Consider the following 15,681-nt stretch of genomic DNA (forward strand, 5'->3'; position numbering starts at 1 on the left):
GGTGAGACAACTTATCCGTTACGGCTATTGTCTAGAACTGACCTCCACCCCCCCCAACATACCCCCAAGAAACCGTCCTATGTCCGCAGAGCACTCGCACTTATTGCAGCAAGAAGTTCTCTCCATGCTGCAAAAAGGGGCAATAGAGCTCGTGCCTGCCGAAGAAAGGGGTGCAGGGGTGTACTCCCTGTACTTCTTGATTCCAAAAAAGGACGGGTCCCTAAGGCCCATTCTAGACCTCAGACCCCTCAACCAATACATCCTCTCGGAGCACTTTCACATGCTAACTTTACAACAAGTCCTGCCGCTGCTCCGTCGGGGCGACTTCCTAGCCACCCTGGACCTCAAGGATGCGCATTTCCACATTCCCATTCACCCAAGTCACAAAAAGTATCTCCGGTTCACAGTCAACGGTCAGCATTACCAATTCAAAGTCCTGCCCTTTGGGGTCACTACCGCTCCCAGGGTTTTCACCAAGTGCTTGGCAACAGTGGCAGCGCACTTGCACAGGGAAGGTATTCACATGTATCCCTACCTGGACGACTGGCTCGTCCAGGCAAAGTCTGCCATACAGTGCGGCCACGACATGTCGCGGACCATTCACCTCCTTCACAGTCTAGGGTTCTCTCTCAACTACACAAAGTCTCACCTGCAGCCAGCCCATGAGCAACAGTACCTGGGGGCGTCAATAAACACCCAGTCGGCCACGGCGCAGCCGGCCGCAGCCAGGGTCAACAGCATGCAAGCGCTCACCCGGAGGTTCCGACCTCAGCAATCCCTCCCAGCACAGGTTTTCATGCAACTGATCGGCATGATGGCATCCTGCATATTCATAGTCCTGCACGCGAGGCTGCACATGCGACCCCTTCAGGAATGCTTAGCCCGTCAGTGGAACTAGGCTCATGGACATCTATAAGACCTAGTGTTGGTGACCGGTCGTGCTTGCAACTCTCTGCATTGGTGGAACCCACAAAACCTTTGCAGGGGACAACCGTTCCAAGAGCCTGTCCCACAAATAGTGCTGACGACGGACACATCTCTCCAGGGTTGGGGAGCGCATGTCCTCCACTACACGGTGCAGGGGCTATGGACTGCACAACAGCAGAGGATGCATATCAATGTGTTGGAACTCATGGCGATCTTCATGGCACTGAAAGCATTCAAGTTGCACCTGTGCAACAAAGTCGTGTTAGTCCGGACGGACAACATGACCGCCATGTATTACATCCAGAAGCAGGGGGGCACGCACTCCCCGCAGCTGTCTCACCTAGCCCAGAGCATATGGAAGTGGGCCATTCAGAGGAACATCTTCCTCATGGCGGAGCATCTCCCAGGTGTCGACAACCAGATGACGGACCTGCTCAGCAGGCACAGTCATCAGATGCACGAGTGGGAGATCCACCCGTCGGTTCTCCATCCGTACTTCCAGCAGTGGGGTCATCCGGACATCGACCTGTTCGCCACAAGCGAGAACGCAAAATGCCCAAACTTCGCCGCCAGGTTCCCACACCCGCAGTCTCAGGGCAATGCGATATGGATGAACTGGTCAGGCAGATTTGCGTACGCTTTTCCGCCAGCCCCCCTCATACCTCTGGTGGCACGCAAACTGCGACAGCACTCCATGACACTCATCCTGGTCGCTCCAACGTGGGCACGGCAAGCTTGGTACACCACGTTCCTGGAACTTTCAGTGGTGCCTCACCAGCGGCTGCACCTCACTCCCAGCCTCCTCACGCAGAGCCATGGCGACATTCAGCACCCAGATGCACAACCGCTGAACCTTACGATTTGGCTCCTGAGGTCATAGAGTTTGGATACCTGAACTTGCCTCCTGAGTGTATGGACATCAACAAGGAGGCAAGGCGACCAACTACCAGGGCCTGCTATGCGGCCAAATGGAAGCGGTTTGTTATTTACTGCTCCAACAATAACGTTAACCCGTTGGACGCGTCTACGCAAAACATCATATGTTACTTGTTGCATCTGTACCAATGCAACCTGGCGTACAGTTCCATCAGGATCCATCTGGCGGCCATAGCCGCTTACCTTCAAAACAGGCAACACCTTTCCGTTTTTAGGGTACCTGTCATTAAAGCCTTTTTAGAAGGGCTTAAAAGAGGGATCCCTCCCAGACACCCCCCTTCACCAGTCTGGAACTTAAATATCGTTCTCACCATACTCATGGGGCCACCCTTTGAGCCACTCCATTCCTGTGACATACAGTTCCTCACCTGGAAGGTGGCCTTTTTGATAGCTATTACATCCCTGCGAAGGGTCTGTGAGCTGCAAGCCCTCACGATTCAGGAACCCTACCTGCAAATCCATGCGAATAGAGTGGTGCTTCGCACCAACCCTAAATTCATGTCAAAAGTGGTTTGGCAGTTGCACATCAATCAAAATATAGAACTGCCCGTTTTCTTTCCTAACCCAGATTCGGTGGCAGACAGGGCACTGCACACCTTAGATGTCAAAAGAGCTCTCCTGTATTACATCGACAGGACAAAAGACTTTCGAAAGACTAAACAGCTATTCGTTGCATTCTCTCCACAACATAAAGGCAACCCTATCTCCAAATCAGGTATAGCCAGGTGGATTGTTAAATGTATCCAGATCTGTTATCAGAAAGCTAAACGCACACTTACAGTTCCCCCTAGAGCGCATTCCACACGCAAGTTGGGGGCCTCCATTGCTTTCCTGGGTAATATTCCTCTAGAGGACATATGTAGAGCAGCCACATGGACCACTATACATACATTTACCAAACACTACTGTGTAGATGTACACTCCAAACCGCAAGCTGCTGTAGGACAGGCTGTTCTCAGAACTCTCTTTCAGACTGCTGCAGCTGGCACGGGCACCCGCAAGTAAGGAGGAAACTGCTATTTATTCTATGCACAGATATGAATTCAGCAGCCCTCATGCCTCGAACGGAATATGCTACTTACCAGTATGCATCTGTTCTTGGCATGAAGGGCTGCTGACATTCATATCGCCCGCCCTCCTCCCCGGTGCCTGTCGCAGCTGCAGCTCTCAGAAGCATTTTCAGGCATGGTCATCACTTTCAGTATTACGCTCCATCTCTGCCACAATGGCGAAAATCAATCTGGGGATGGAGAGGATGCCCATGCGCACTGTAGTCCAGGGGAGGAGCCACCTATCTCGTGATACTTCGAAGACTCTTCCAGGACGACAATGTGCAATCATCCGGACCCAACACTAGGCGGCGATCTATGCACAGATATGAATGTCAGCAGCCCTTCATGCCAAGAACAGATGCATACTGGTAAGTAGCATATTCCTTAAGGTGGGCCCGCCAATACCCTGTGACTTAAGTATATTTATTAGCACAGCATGAGACACCGTATCAAAGGCGGCGCTCAGATCTAGTAAATTGAGTGCAAAGGTGTCCCCCATTGTTCAGATGGTGACGTATACTTTCAGTGACCCCAAGTAAGGTGGTTTCGGTGGAAAAACCTGCTCTGAAACCCGACTGAGAGGTATGAAGAAGTCCGTGTGTTGTCACAAACTGAGTTAGGTGTGAGTGGATGTCTTTCCAAAATCTTTGAAAAGACAGGAAGTAAAGATGTAGGACGGTAATTACTGGACACATCAGGGTTAGCATTTGCTTTTTTAAGAAGGGGATGGATCATAGCATGCTTCCATGTTGATGGAATGAATGACGGCTTCCTGCAGTGAGGCATTAAGGAGACCCTCCTGCATCATCGTATTTGTGAAATGCTAGATGGTTGTAGGTGTCCTTTTCGTAAATCTAGTTGTGTGCTGGTAAATCTGTAGCTGGTACCTTCATTAAGTGGCTGATGTTTTATTGTTTTGTTCTTTAGATAGGTTCAGAGCACATGTATTCTCAGAAAACGCATCTGTTTTTCTTCTCTTTAACTCAAAATACGAAATCATTGTGTTTTTTGCAGCTTTGTTTCGAAAGTAATATTTTGGATATTTTATGGTCTCCCTTTTAGGATTCTAGTTCAGTTGTGGAGTGGTCACTGACTCCTAAAGAGCGAACTTCTCAAGGGATAGAACATCAACTAAGCTATGAAGCTGAATGGGACATGGTCAACACAGTTTCTTTTAAAAAGAAGCACTGCTCCAATGGAGGTCTGTATGAAACTGTTAACAACTACCGTTCTAGATTACTTTTTAATCCGAGCTATGTAGGTACTTATGGAATTAAGAACAGGCGTTGCAAATCAAAAGAAATGAATCATCTCATTTATAGTTTTGTGAGTGCAGGCATATTTTATGTTTGATAAAAAGTGATGCTCTGCAAATTACTGAAATCCTTTTTTTAAAAAAAACAAATGTTATTGGTATTTTTAGTAGCAAAACAGAATATTTGAGCTACATGAGGTATACACTTCATTTGCAGGATATGTCCAATAATTTGTTAGTCCCCATTCTCCCCCGTGAACACTCTGGATAGAAAACATAATACAAAAACACAGATTTCAATGGATATCTAACTATGCGCCACATTATTATAAATAATTGTCTTGGTACCTCGCTACCCAAGTATAGGTGATTTGATTTAGCTGTTAGCAAGTTATTAATGTTCCTATCTGATCTCTTTTTTTCTAATTGACCATCGGCTGTGTGGTGTGTCTCCAAGGGAATATTTCTGTAGGAAGCCCACCTTTTCCATATTTTTGGTGTGCCTCTGTGGGCCTCACCTGGAAAGGCCGGGATCTCCAATTCCATGCCGTTTTCCCAAAGCCTTATTCGGGGTGGGGTATCTGCCTTCCAGTGTCTGGCAATGTCTTGTTTTGTAAGTGGGAGGCCTAAAAATAGTAGTGCCTTTTATATCTAGTTCGAGGCATGTGGGCTGCTGAATTCATATCTGTGCATAGTCCGCCACCTAGTGTTGGGTCCGGATGATTGCACATTGTTGTCCTGGAAGAGTCTTCGAAGTATCACGAGATAGGTGGCTCCTCCCCTGGACTACAGTGCGCATGGGCATCGCCTCCATCCCCAGATTGTTTTTTTCCGCCATAGGGTTCGGATGTGTTTTCGGTTCCCTCCATCGGAACCGATAGTTGTTCGACTTTACTTGAGACCAAAAGGTCTTTAGGCTGGGCGTCGGTATAGTTGCGTTCGGGTTTTCTTACTGACTCTCAGCTCCGATCTCCTACTGCCCTTCCACGTGCTTCGACGCGGACGGGCCTACACTACAACCTTTGCTATGGAGCGGACTCCATTCAAGAAGTGTCCGCTGTGTCACTCAAAATATTCGCACCTCGACGTGCACCCCGTGTGCAACACATGCTTGTCACCGGATCACCGTGAAGACACCTGCATGGCGTGTTCAAAGTTTAGGAGTAAGAAAACTTTGAAGATTCGCCGGGCTAATCGACTCCAGGCACAGTTGTCGGCTTCGGCGCCCCCACCTGATGACATCTTTCAGGAATCGGTCGAGGACGAGGACGACGTACAAGGGTCGGACTCTGGCCCCGCGTCCGAGGAAGAGACCTGCGACGCGGATGAGGAGGCCTACGACGAAGTCTCCGGTGAGGTAGGGGACGACGAACTGATTTGTGCCACGATGGGAGATAGCTCAGAGGAAGAGCATCCCCAACCAGACTCCGGGGTTACTCCCCGTCATACGGCCCAGGTCGAGGGATCGCCTTCGGGCCTTACCCAAGATCTAACTATGAGTCCTACGTCCCCGCCTCCGGGCCCGGTCACGGACATTTCTAACAAGAAACCGAAAGTGAAGCCAACTGGTCTCGCACCCTCGGATGCGAAACCGAAACCGAAAGTGGCGTTGGTGAAGAAGGTTCTGGAGGCGTCAACTTCCACGAAACCCAAAAATGGCCGACTTAAAGAGCCACGCCAAAATGGCCGACCACAAGAGCCGCGCCAAAATGGCCGACCCGAAGCCCTCTGGGTCGGCGCCGAAGGTGAAGGCACCCGACGCGGCTGCGTCGGCACCGAAAGGGGTCGCGGACCCGAAAACGGCTTCGAAGAAGCGTCACGCCGACGGTGCGCCAGGCCATGGGGCGTCGGCACCGAAGAAGAGGCCTACCGGCGACCGGGCTCTCGGAGACGAAGAGTCGCTCGCGACGGTTCAGCCCTCGGCATCCCTTACAAAGAAGGTGGGAGAATCCTTAAAGCGGATCCAACAGTCCACTGTTGTTCCCAGCCAGGACACTGTAGTGCCTAGGCCCACGCCGAAGCCTGCCAAGGAACAAACGCCCATTCGTTTTACCCTTCCTCCCAAGTCGGCGCCGAAGGCCTTCGCGCCTAAGCAGAGCGGACACTCTCAGGAAGTATTGACGCCGAAGGCTGCCTTGGTGGTGTCGAAGCTTCGGCTACAGCCGCTCGCGGTGGAGGAACGTCGTGAGGTGACCATCGACGCCAACACCGGAAAATTGTCGCTCCTCAAACGAAGGATTACGTCGGAGCCGGCGTTGGAATCTTTTAGGATTCCACTTAAGAACAAGAGGTACTCTGCGGACTCTTCGGCTCTAATGGAACCTCTGTCTCCACAAGCCCTGGAACACTCGCCGGCCCATTCCCCCGTGCCTGATGTGGACGAGGAAGAGGACGAGTACAACTATCCTGCGTACTCGGATCCGGAAGAGGAGCATGTGCCCTGGACAGCAGGAGGCGACACAGACGACCCGCAGTCGGGCCAGGACACTCAACTTTTCGCCGCAAAAACGTCCCCGACAGAGGACTCGGCGGCATTTAATGCATTAATAGAGAGAGCTGCAGCGAACCATGACGTCGAACTGCACTCAGACCCCGTGGATGCGGACTTCTTAGTCGACACCTTCTCGGTAGCCGAAAAACAAGTCAAGACACTACCGATGCTTAAAGGGGTGCTGAAGCATGCACAGGAGGTATTCAAGGAGCCCACCCGGGCGCGGGTGGTCAATCCTCGCATCGACAGGAAATATAAAGCGGCGCCCACGGATCCCACGTATATTAAGGGACACTTGCCATTGGACTCCCTGGTGGTGTCCAACGCTCGAAAGAGGGCGAATTCGCAGACTACTGGTGATGCTCCTCCCCCAGACAAAGAGTCCAAGATCTTCGAGGCATCAGGCAAACGCATTGCTGCACAGGCAGCGAACATCTGGAGGATCTCTAACACTCAAGCCCTGCTTGCACGTTATGATAGGGCCCATTATGACACATTAGAGGCCATCCTGCAACACTTGCCTGACCAATACAAGGAGGCGGGGGAGATGCTCATTCAGGAGGGTAAACTCATTACAAATGCATCCATCAAATGTGCCCTAGATGTGGCAGACACTGCCTCCAGGGCAATCAATACAAGCGTGTTACTTAGACGCCATGCCTGGCTTCGAATTTCTGGGTTCAAACCCGACATACAAACCACAATACTGGGTCAAACAGTGAATCCTGACCATCTGTTCGGCCCTGAGGTGGATGCCTCCCTAGAAAAAATGAAAAAAGATACCGAAACTGCCAAGTCTATGGGGGCTTTACAAAGTCAGCAGTTTCGGGGTGGTTCCTTTCGCCGCTCCAATTCAAGAGGCACCTCGAGAGGCCAGGCATCCCAGTCCACGCAATACTACAAGGGTAACACCCAGTCCTCGTATAACAACAACAAGGGCAGGGGTGGCTACAGAGGCAATAATATCAAAGGCAGGGGACGTGGAAACAATGCCTCCAGGTCCACCACCTCCAACAAGCAGTGACGTCTTGTCACTTCCCCCCGATCACACGACACCTGTCGGGGGGAGACTCCAGCAGTTCCTGCCGGCGTGGAGGTCCATCACCACGGACAGGTGGGTGAGGTCTCTTATCCAGTACGGGTACTGTCTAGAACTTACGTCCATTCCACTGGACATACCGCCAAGAAGCCGTGCTATGTCCGACGAGCACTTGACCTTGTTGCAGCAAGAAGTACTGGTCATGCTGCAAAAAGGGGCGATAGAGCTCGTTCCATTGCAAGAACGGGGAACAGGGGTTTACTCCCTGTATTTTCTGATCCCCAAAAAGGACGGATCACTCAGGCCGATCCTGGACCTCAGGCCCCTGAACTGGTACATCAACTCGGAGCACTTCCATATGCTCACATTGCAGCAGGTGCTTCCCCTGCTTCAACGGGGGGACTTCCTAGCAACGCTGGATTTGAAGGATGCCTATTTCCATATTCCCCTGCATCCTTCCCACAGAAAGTATCTCAGATTCACGATCTTAGACCAGCATTACCAGTTCAGAGTCCTGCCGTTCGGGGTCACCACGGCACCAAGAGTTTTTACCAAATGCCTAGCGACTGTGGCGGCGCATCTCCGTCGCCAGCACGTCCATGTCTTTCCATACCTAGACGACTGGCTTATTCAGGCAAAGACGGAACAGCAGTGCGTAGACCACGTGTCACGCACCATTCACCTCCTGCACGATCTGGGATTCTCTCTGAACTACCCAAAGTCCCATCTCCAGCCCGCCCACGTGCGACAGTATCTGGGCGCGACAATCAACACTCTGGCAGCCACTGCGCAGCCGAGTTCAGTGAGAATCGCCAGTATCCAGGCGCTGATCCAACGATTCAGACCCCAAAACTCGCTTCCAGCGAGGGTGTTCATGCAGTTGATAGGCATGATGGCCTCCTGCATCTCCATTGTCCCGCACGCGAGACTACATATGCGTCCGCTTCAGGAGTGCCTGGCACGTCAGTGGACTCAGGCTCATTGGCAACTGACAGACCTAGTGTTGGTGAGCGGTCGGGCGTACAACTCTCTGCATTGGTGGAATCCACAAAACCTTTGCAAGGGCCGACCATTCCAAGAGCCTGTCCCACAGATCATCCTGACAACGGACGCCTCTCTCCAGGGATGGGGAGCGCATGTACTCCATTACACGGTGCAGGGACTATGGACACTTCAGCAAAGGAAGATGCACATCAATGTGTTGGAACTGATGGCAATCTTCATGGCCTTAAAGGCGTTCAAAGTACATCTGTGCAACAAGGTCGTGTTGATCCGGACGGACAACATGACGGCCATGTACTACATCCAGAAGCAGGGAGGAACACACTCTCCACAGCTGTCTCATCTGGCTCAGAGCATGTGGAAGTGGGCCATTCAGAGGAACATCTTCCTCATGGCAGAACATCTCCCAGGCAAGGACAACCAAATGGCGGATCTGCTCAGCAGACACAGCCATCAGATGCACGAGTGGGAGTTACATCCATCAGTACTCCAACCGTACTTCCAAAGGTGGGGTCATCCAGAGATCGACCTGTTCGCCACAAAGGAGAACGCAAAATGCCAAAACTTCGCCGCCAGATTCCCACACCCCCAATCACAGGGCAATGCGATGTGGATGAACTGGTCAGGCAGATTTGCGTACGCTTTTCCCCCAGCACCTCTGATACCGCTGGTGGCACGCAAGCTCAGGCAACACTCGATGACTCTCATCCTGGTTGCTCCAACGTGGGCACGCCAACCATGGTACACCACGTTTCTGGAACTCTCCGTGGTACCGCATCAAAGGCTTCATCTCACTCCCAGCCTTCTGACGCAGAGCCATGGCGACATTCAGCACCCAGATCCGCAACAGCTCAACCTGGCGATCTGGCTCCTGAAGTCCTAGAGTTTGGTTACCTCAATCTTCCTCCCGATTGCATGGACATCATTCGGGAGGCGAGAAAGCCCACTACTAGAGCTTGTTATGCGGCTAAATGGAAGAGGTTTGTCGTCTACTGCGTGGAGCACAGCATTGACCCGCTAGACGCGTCCATTCAAAACATCATATGTTACCTCTTTCACCTGTATCGGTGTAATCTAGCTTACTCTTCCATCCGCATTCACCTGTCGGCTATGGCAGCATACCTCCAAAATAGGCAACACCTGTCACTCTTTAAGGTCCCTGCTATCAAGGCTTTTCTGGAAGGACTCAAAAGAGTCATTCCACCAAGGACTCCACCAGCTCCGGAATGGAACCTCAATGTGGTTCTTACAAGGCTGATGGGTCCTCCCTTTGAGCCACTACACTCTTGCGAGCTGCAGTTTTTGACCTGGAAGGTTGCGTTCTTGGTAGCAATCACATCGCTACGGAGGGTTAGCGAACTGCAGGCGCTCACCATCCAAGAACCTTTCTTCCAGGTACATGCCAACAGGGTGGTGCTCCGCACTAACCCTAAGTTCTTACCCAAAGTGGTCTCGCAGTTTCACATAAACCAAACTATTGAATTGCCGGTGTTCTTCCAAAACCCAGAGACGCTGGCGGAGCGGATGCTCCACACCCTTGATGTGAAGAGGGCCTTGATGTATTATGTGGACAGGACAAAAGATTTCCGCAAAACCAAACAACTTTTTGTTGCTTTTGCCACACAACACAAGGGAAATGCAATCTCCAAAGCAGGAATAGCTAGATGGATAGTAAAGTGCATTCAAATCTGCTACGCTAAAGCTAAGCGCACTCTCACTATCCCACCGAGGGCCCACTCCACTAGGAAGTTGGGGGCCTCTATGGCGTTCTTAGGTAACATTCCCTTAGAAGACATCTGTAGAGCAGCCACATGGTCTACCACTCATACTTTCACTAAGCACTACTGTGTAGACGTGCATTCAAAACAACAGGCAGCTGTTGGTCAGGCTGTTCTAAAAACGCTTTTTCAGACTGCTGCAGCTGGCACGGGCGGCCGCCGCTAATGGAGGGACTGCTATGTATTCTATGCACAGATATGAATTCAGCAGCCCACATGCCTCGAACTGCAAATGCTACTTACCAGTATGCATCTGTTCTTGGCATGTAGGGCTGCTGACATTCATATCGCCCACCCTCCTCCCCGGCGCCTGTAGCAGCTGCAGTATGTATTCATATACACACATATGCTCATAGCATGGTCATCACTCACTTCTTTTCTCCATCTCTGCCTATGGCTAAAAACAATCTGGGGATGGAGGCGATGCCCATGCGCACTGTAGTCCAGGGGAGGAGCCACCTATCTCGTGATACTTCGAAGACTCTTCCAGGACAACAATGTGCAATCATCCGGACCCAACACTAGGTGGCGGACTATGCACAGATATGAATGTCAGCAGCCCTACATGCCAAGAACAGATGCATACTGGTAAGTAGCATTTGCATTATCTCCTATTCCTTCTGCACAGTGTAGGAGTGCAAGTTTCAGGGATCTAGGCAAGTCCCCTGCTAGTACCTTAGCCAGGCTATTGAATACGCCATGCCTGAAGTGTTCTAGGGCATGACATGACCAGATGGAGTGTAAAAAGGTTCCATTCTCTAAATGACATCAAAAGCAATGCGGGAAAGCAATCAATCCAACCGAGCATAACCTATGTCTAGTGAAGTATACACGGTACAGATACTTAAATAGTATGAAACCGAGTCGTGTAGAGTTCATTGCTTCATGTGGAGGTTGAAGTACTCCTCAGGCCAGTCATTGTCCTCAATCGGTCCCACATCAGTTTCCCTCACACTCTTAGGGTATCCAGGATGGTGGGGCTGTTCGTGACCAGGGTTTGATAGGTCTTTGATCATTTATGGTTCCCCAGGTCGCTCATCAGGAGCTTGCCTTCTAGAGGGTTGAATTCTGGAAGGTAGGTTAGATCTTTAATGTAGGGTTGAAGGGCATGCTGTAGCCGTAGGAATTTATCAAATGGAGTATGGGGCATGGAGAAGTGTTTTCGAGGATCTTGCAAGGTTTTAAGGATAGGCCCCTTCATGACATCACCCAAGGATATATATGCCGATTTGATCCCAACCATTGAATCCCTGAAGGTCTGCTACTTGTGGGAGTAGGCGATTTCTCCATAGCGAAGTTTCTCGTGTAACACGGCCCACCAACCTTTTTGGCAGAGAGTCGGTCGCCAGGTCATAATCACTACTTGTGTCTCAGCGGGAAGGGCTTTAGGGTTGGCCCTACTGTACAGAAATTAATATAAGAAGGGTTAACACATGATCCACTGCTCAACGTTATATGCTGGGTCGTCTCTGGGCCCGTACCACCATTCGTTCAGGATCTGCAGATGAGCAGCTGATTGGTAGGCTTGTATATCCGAGGCAGCGATGCCACCACATTATGTGGATCGCATACATGTTCGTAAGGCGACCGGGCTGTGCTGCTCCACCCACCACCCAGGAAATGTTCCAGAATCGTGTTGATATGTCGGAACCAGGACAGGGGGATTGGATAGGGGTGGGTCTGTAGTTTATATAATATTTTGGGCAGAGAGACCATCTTGAAGATGGCTGACTTTCCATAGAGGGATAAAGAAGTGTGGACCAGTACTTCAACTCCGTTTTAACACTTTCTGTTGCTTCTCGGTTGTGAATGCTGATGTATTGAAGACAACTTCCAGCCACTAAATCTAATAACGGTAACAGTAACTCCCACCCCTATACCTCAAAGAACACTGAAGCATCTATTTCGGAGAGTAAGTAGTGCCCACCCCAACATGGGTGAGGGCTGCAACAGTCCAATGATTCCCCAAAGATCCCATCCCTAGTGAAAGTCTCTGGGATCTGAGTAGATCAGTTTGCATATGGTAGCCCATGTTGGTGCCGGTGAGAGAACATTTGTCGAAGGTTCACAGAGCCCATGACCTCATGGTCAGGGTGCAATAATGTTAGTGTTCTCAAGTCAGTTGTCCTGGACCTCTGTGGTTGACTGCCCCTGGAGCTCCTGGATGACCTTGATCAATGCCTTTGTTTCTCCTTTTGGTTATTATTTTGATGAAGGCGTGAGTCGCCAGTGGAAGAGTCAGAATCACGAGGCGGTGGCGTATGAGGCTTGACTTGGCAGCGCTCATCCGCCCATTGAAACACCCTTTGGGGGTGTCAAAGAACAGGGTACTGCTTTTGTAGCGGACTCCAAGACGTGCCGGGAAAAGCAGCATGTATTGGATTTGCAATTCACGGAGACGTGTTTTCGCGGCCGTGAAGGATTGTCTCTGTTGTTGTTCCAGTTTGGTGTTTGCCCGGGAAAATCATTATCGGTCGAGAACCATAAGTGAGGGACTTTTGCGCCATGGCTTGTTGCAGGATAATGCCCCTATCGTGACAATTTAGGATTCGAGCAATGACTGGTTTGGATCCGGAACCTAGAGGAGGTTTGGCAGGGAGTGCTAGGTGGGCGCGTTCTAGGACGAAGCAGGAGAACAGACTACCCTCCGGGATCCAGGAGTTGAGCCACTGACCGAGGAATGCACACGTCGGAGCCCTCACATCCCTCTGGGATTCCCACACATCTCAGATTATTACAACGGCTCTCCCGTCTGTGTCCTCGACTTGTGTGACTAGTCCCCGTGTAAGTTTTTTGAGGGTGTTGACTTTCTCTTGTAGTGTGGTAATGGCGTCCTCCGTGCCTAAAATCCTTTTTTCGGCCTGGGTCACTCGCTCCACTGCGTTACGGAGATACTGGCACACAAACATTACATCCGCTAAAACCGCGCCAATTTTGGCATCCAGCATGTCTCTAGATTGAGGGATCGCAGCGTTATCCAGTGTAGTGGATGGGATGTCATTTGTTAAAGTGGCTCCAGTGCCTCCACCTGCGAATTTGTCCATTGTACTTTGCTTTGTGGCGGGCCTGTTGTCTGGTTTTTAGACATGCTGGCTGTGTGGTGAATGTCTGCGGTTTATGAGGTTGGTAGTTTAGAGTCTGATGATACAGATCCGGAGCGCAGTTTCGTCATAGGTCTGTGGGCGTCTTAGAGCACGTGCTAAGGAGTAGGGCACTAAGTGGGGGAGGGGGGGTGTGTCTCCCTCACACACAAGTCACACCACAGAACCTAGCCCGGCTGCCTCCGCAAATGAGGTTACACCCCCCACCTCTATCAGGAGCTTCTCTGTGGTCTCACCCTTCTTTTAGCTGAATGGGCCAATGTAGTCTAGGCTGGGCCCTGTGGTTTAGCTCTGGAGATATTTGGCTCCTGTTGGCGTTGTGTTGTCTATTCACTATACTCCAACAGACCAGTTCATTACTAGGGGTGGTGCTGCGGCTCCAGCCCCTCACCTGCTATGTATCACACTGCTTCCGTTCCATGCGTAATGTGAGGAATATATTTAATAGGCAGGGATCCTGGCTATAGTATGGTGCATTTAAGATGGTGCGCAGTATTTTATCCTTGTGTGATTCTTGCTGTGTCTTTTACATGCGCCGTGTCTCAGGACTGTGTATGTATAGGCCTAGGGCACGCAAGGCCTCGTCGAAGGCCTGAAATCCGTCCCGGTCTCTATCCGGCAAGCTGACACCACAGTCACAACGAGCGCCGGCACCCGGGGGCCCGTATCTTCAGGGGCGGATGCGGTCACCTCATACCTCCCGAGTCGAGCTGCCGTCCGTCATCAGACTAGGAGTCTCAGCCGCAGCAGGAGCTAGCCTTCGCGACAAAGGGATCCATCAGCACCCTGGCGCCTGGCAGCCACGAGGCCACAAAGTTGGGATCTCAGCACTGCCGCTGAACCAACAGGACTCCGGTGCTCCCATCTTTCCGGCAGTCCGGGCCCCAACAGCTCCTGTGCACCCTCCGTGTCAAACTGGGTGGCGAGCACAGCCAGGCACGGACCCAGCTCGCGACCTGGCTGCGCCACTCACTTTCTCCATCTCGGCGTCTCTGAGGTGGAATGTCACAGTGGGAGAACCAGAGCGTTTCCCAAACCACTGGGCATCAGTGATGATGTGGCAGTAATGTACAGGAAGGATTTATACAGGCAGGATTATTATGGATATTTGCTGGGCTACGTGAGTCAGGCCAAAACGCGTCAGTCATGTCGGACTGATTGGTCATGCCCCCAAATTACTCAAATCTGACTGTAAATGAAAATGTTCCTCGTGGACAGTCATGAACATGTGTAATCAATTGAGGCACTGGTTCAATCACTGCGAAATAAGGGAAAATTCAAACCGCAACCATGATATGCCGACCTGGGAAAACTAAACCTAATTAAGTACCTTGTAATAGGGAAAATAGTGTATGAAATTGATTTACATTATTTTTGTGCTTTTGTTTGCAATAAAACATTGAGAGCAGTCTACTTTATTCCAGTCATGCCATTAGCACTGCTTCTTTAAATATGTGCCACTGATCAGTGACCTCAAGATTGCATGAACATACACTTGTACATCTAGGTAGTCAAAGTCCCATTATTTACATATTCTAGCCAATAGCCATTCTCAACTGCTGCCTTTCCACGTCCAGCCTTACAACAATCTGCACCATAGGAGCTGGAATCTTTATCTATTTCTAACTCAGACATTTTTAATACTCTTGTAAAATCGTGACACCCATAAAGGTAAGATTTCACTATTTATAAGGGTTAACAGGAGATGTTCTTTATTTACCCATCGTCTACCAGCAGTCCTGACTTCACTGACTTGTTGGGTCAAATCTCAACATTCTAGTCTTAACATTCTCTATGCTGAACACTAGGACATGGATAAAAGTTACATAATCAAGAAACACCATTTCTTTTAAGTTGAGATTTTTGAAACTATGCAGTTCATTGAGCATTAGCAGTACCTTGTTAGTAAAGGGCTCCAGGTATTCCACTTGTTGATATTGTTCCAATTTACTCTTTTTCTGAGATAGGTAAAGGGGATAAAATATAAGAATATAGAGTTTTAAGAAGGAATCCAACGCCTATATTGCCTGCAGCCTTTCATCTCAATTACATTTCCCACATTCCTACACAACTTTGTGTTTATTATGCAAAATTGTGTTT

The 15,681-nt window shown here is 50.3% G+C and overlaps 1 protein-coding gene across 4 annotated transcripts in view; it reads left to right on the forward strand.

Annotated features, from left to right (window-relative positions):
* The window catches only part of TBC1D15 (TBC1 domain family member 15), a 608,606-nt gene that overhangs the window by 135,449 nt on the left and 457,476 nt on the right, over window positions 1–15,681 (forward strand). For all 4 annotated transcript variants that reach the window (XM_086918096.1, XM_086918103.1, XM_086918101.1 and 1 more), the window contains exon 4: window positions 3,978–4,116. In XM_086918096.1, coding sequence (XP_086774222.1) covers window positions 3,978–4,116 — 139 coding nt within the window. The remainder of the gene's footprint in view (window positions 1–3,977; window positions 4,117–15,681) is intronic.

Source organism: Lissotriton vulgaris, chromosome 1_1, assembly GCF_964263255.1.
Source record: "Lissotriton vulgaris chromosome 1_1, aLisVul1.2, whole genome shotgun sequence".
NCBI lineage: Eukaryota > Metazoa > Chordata > Amphibia > Caudata > Salamandridae > Lissotriton > Lissotriton vulgaris.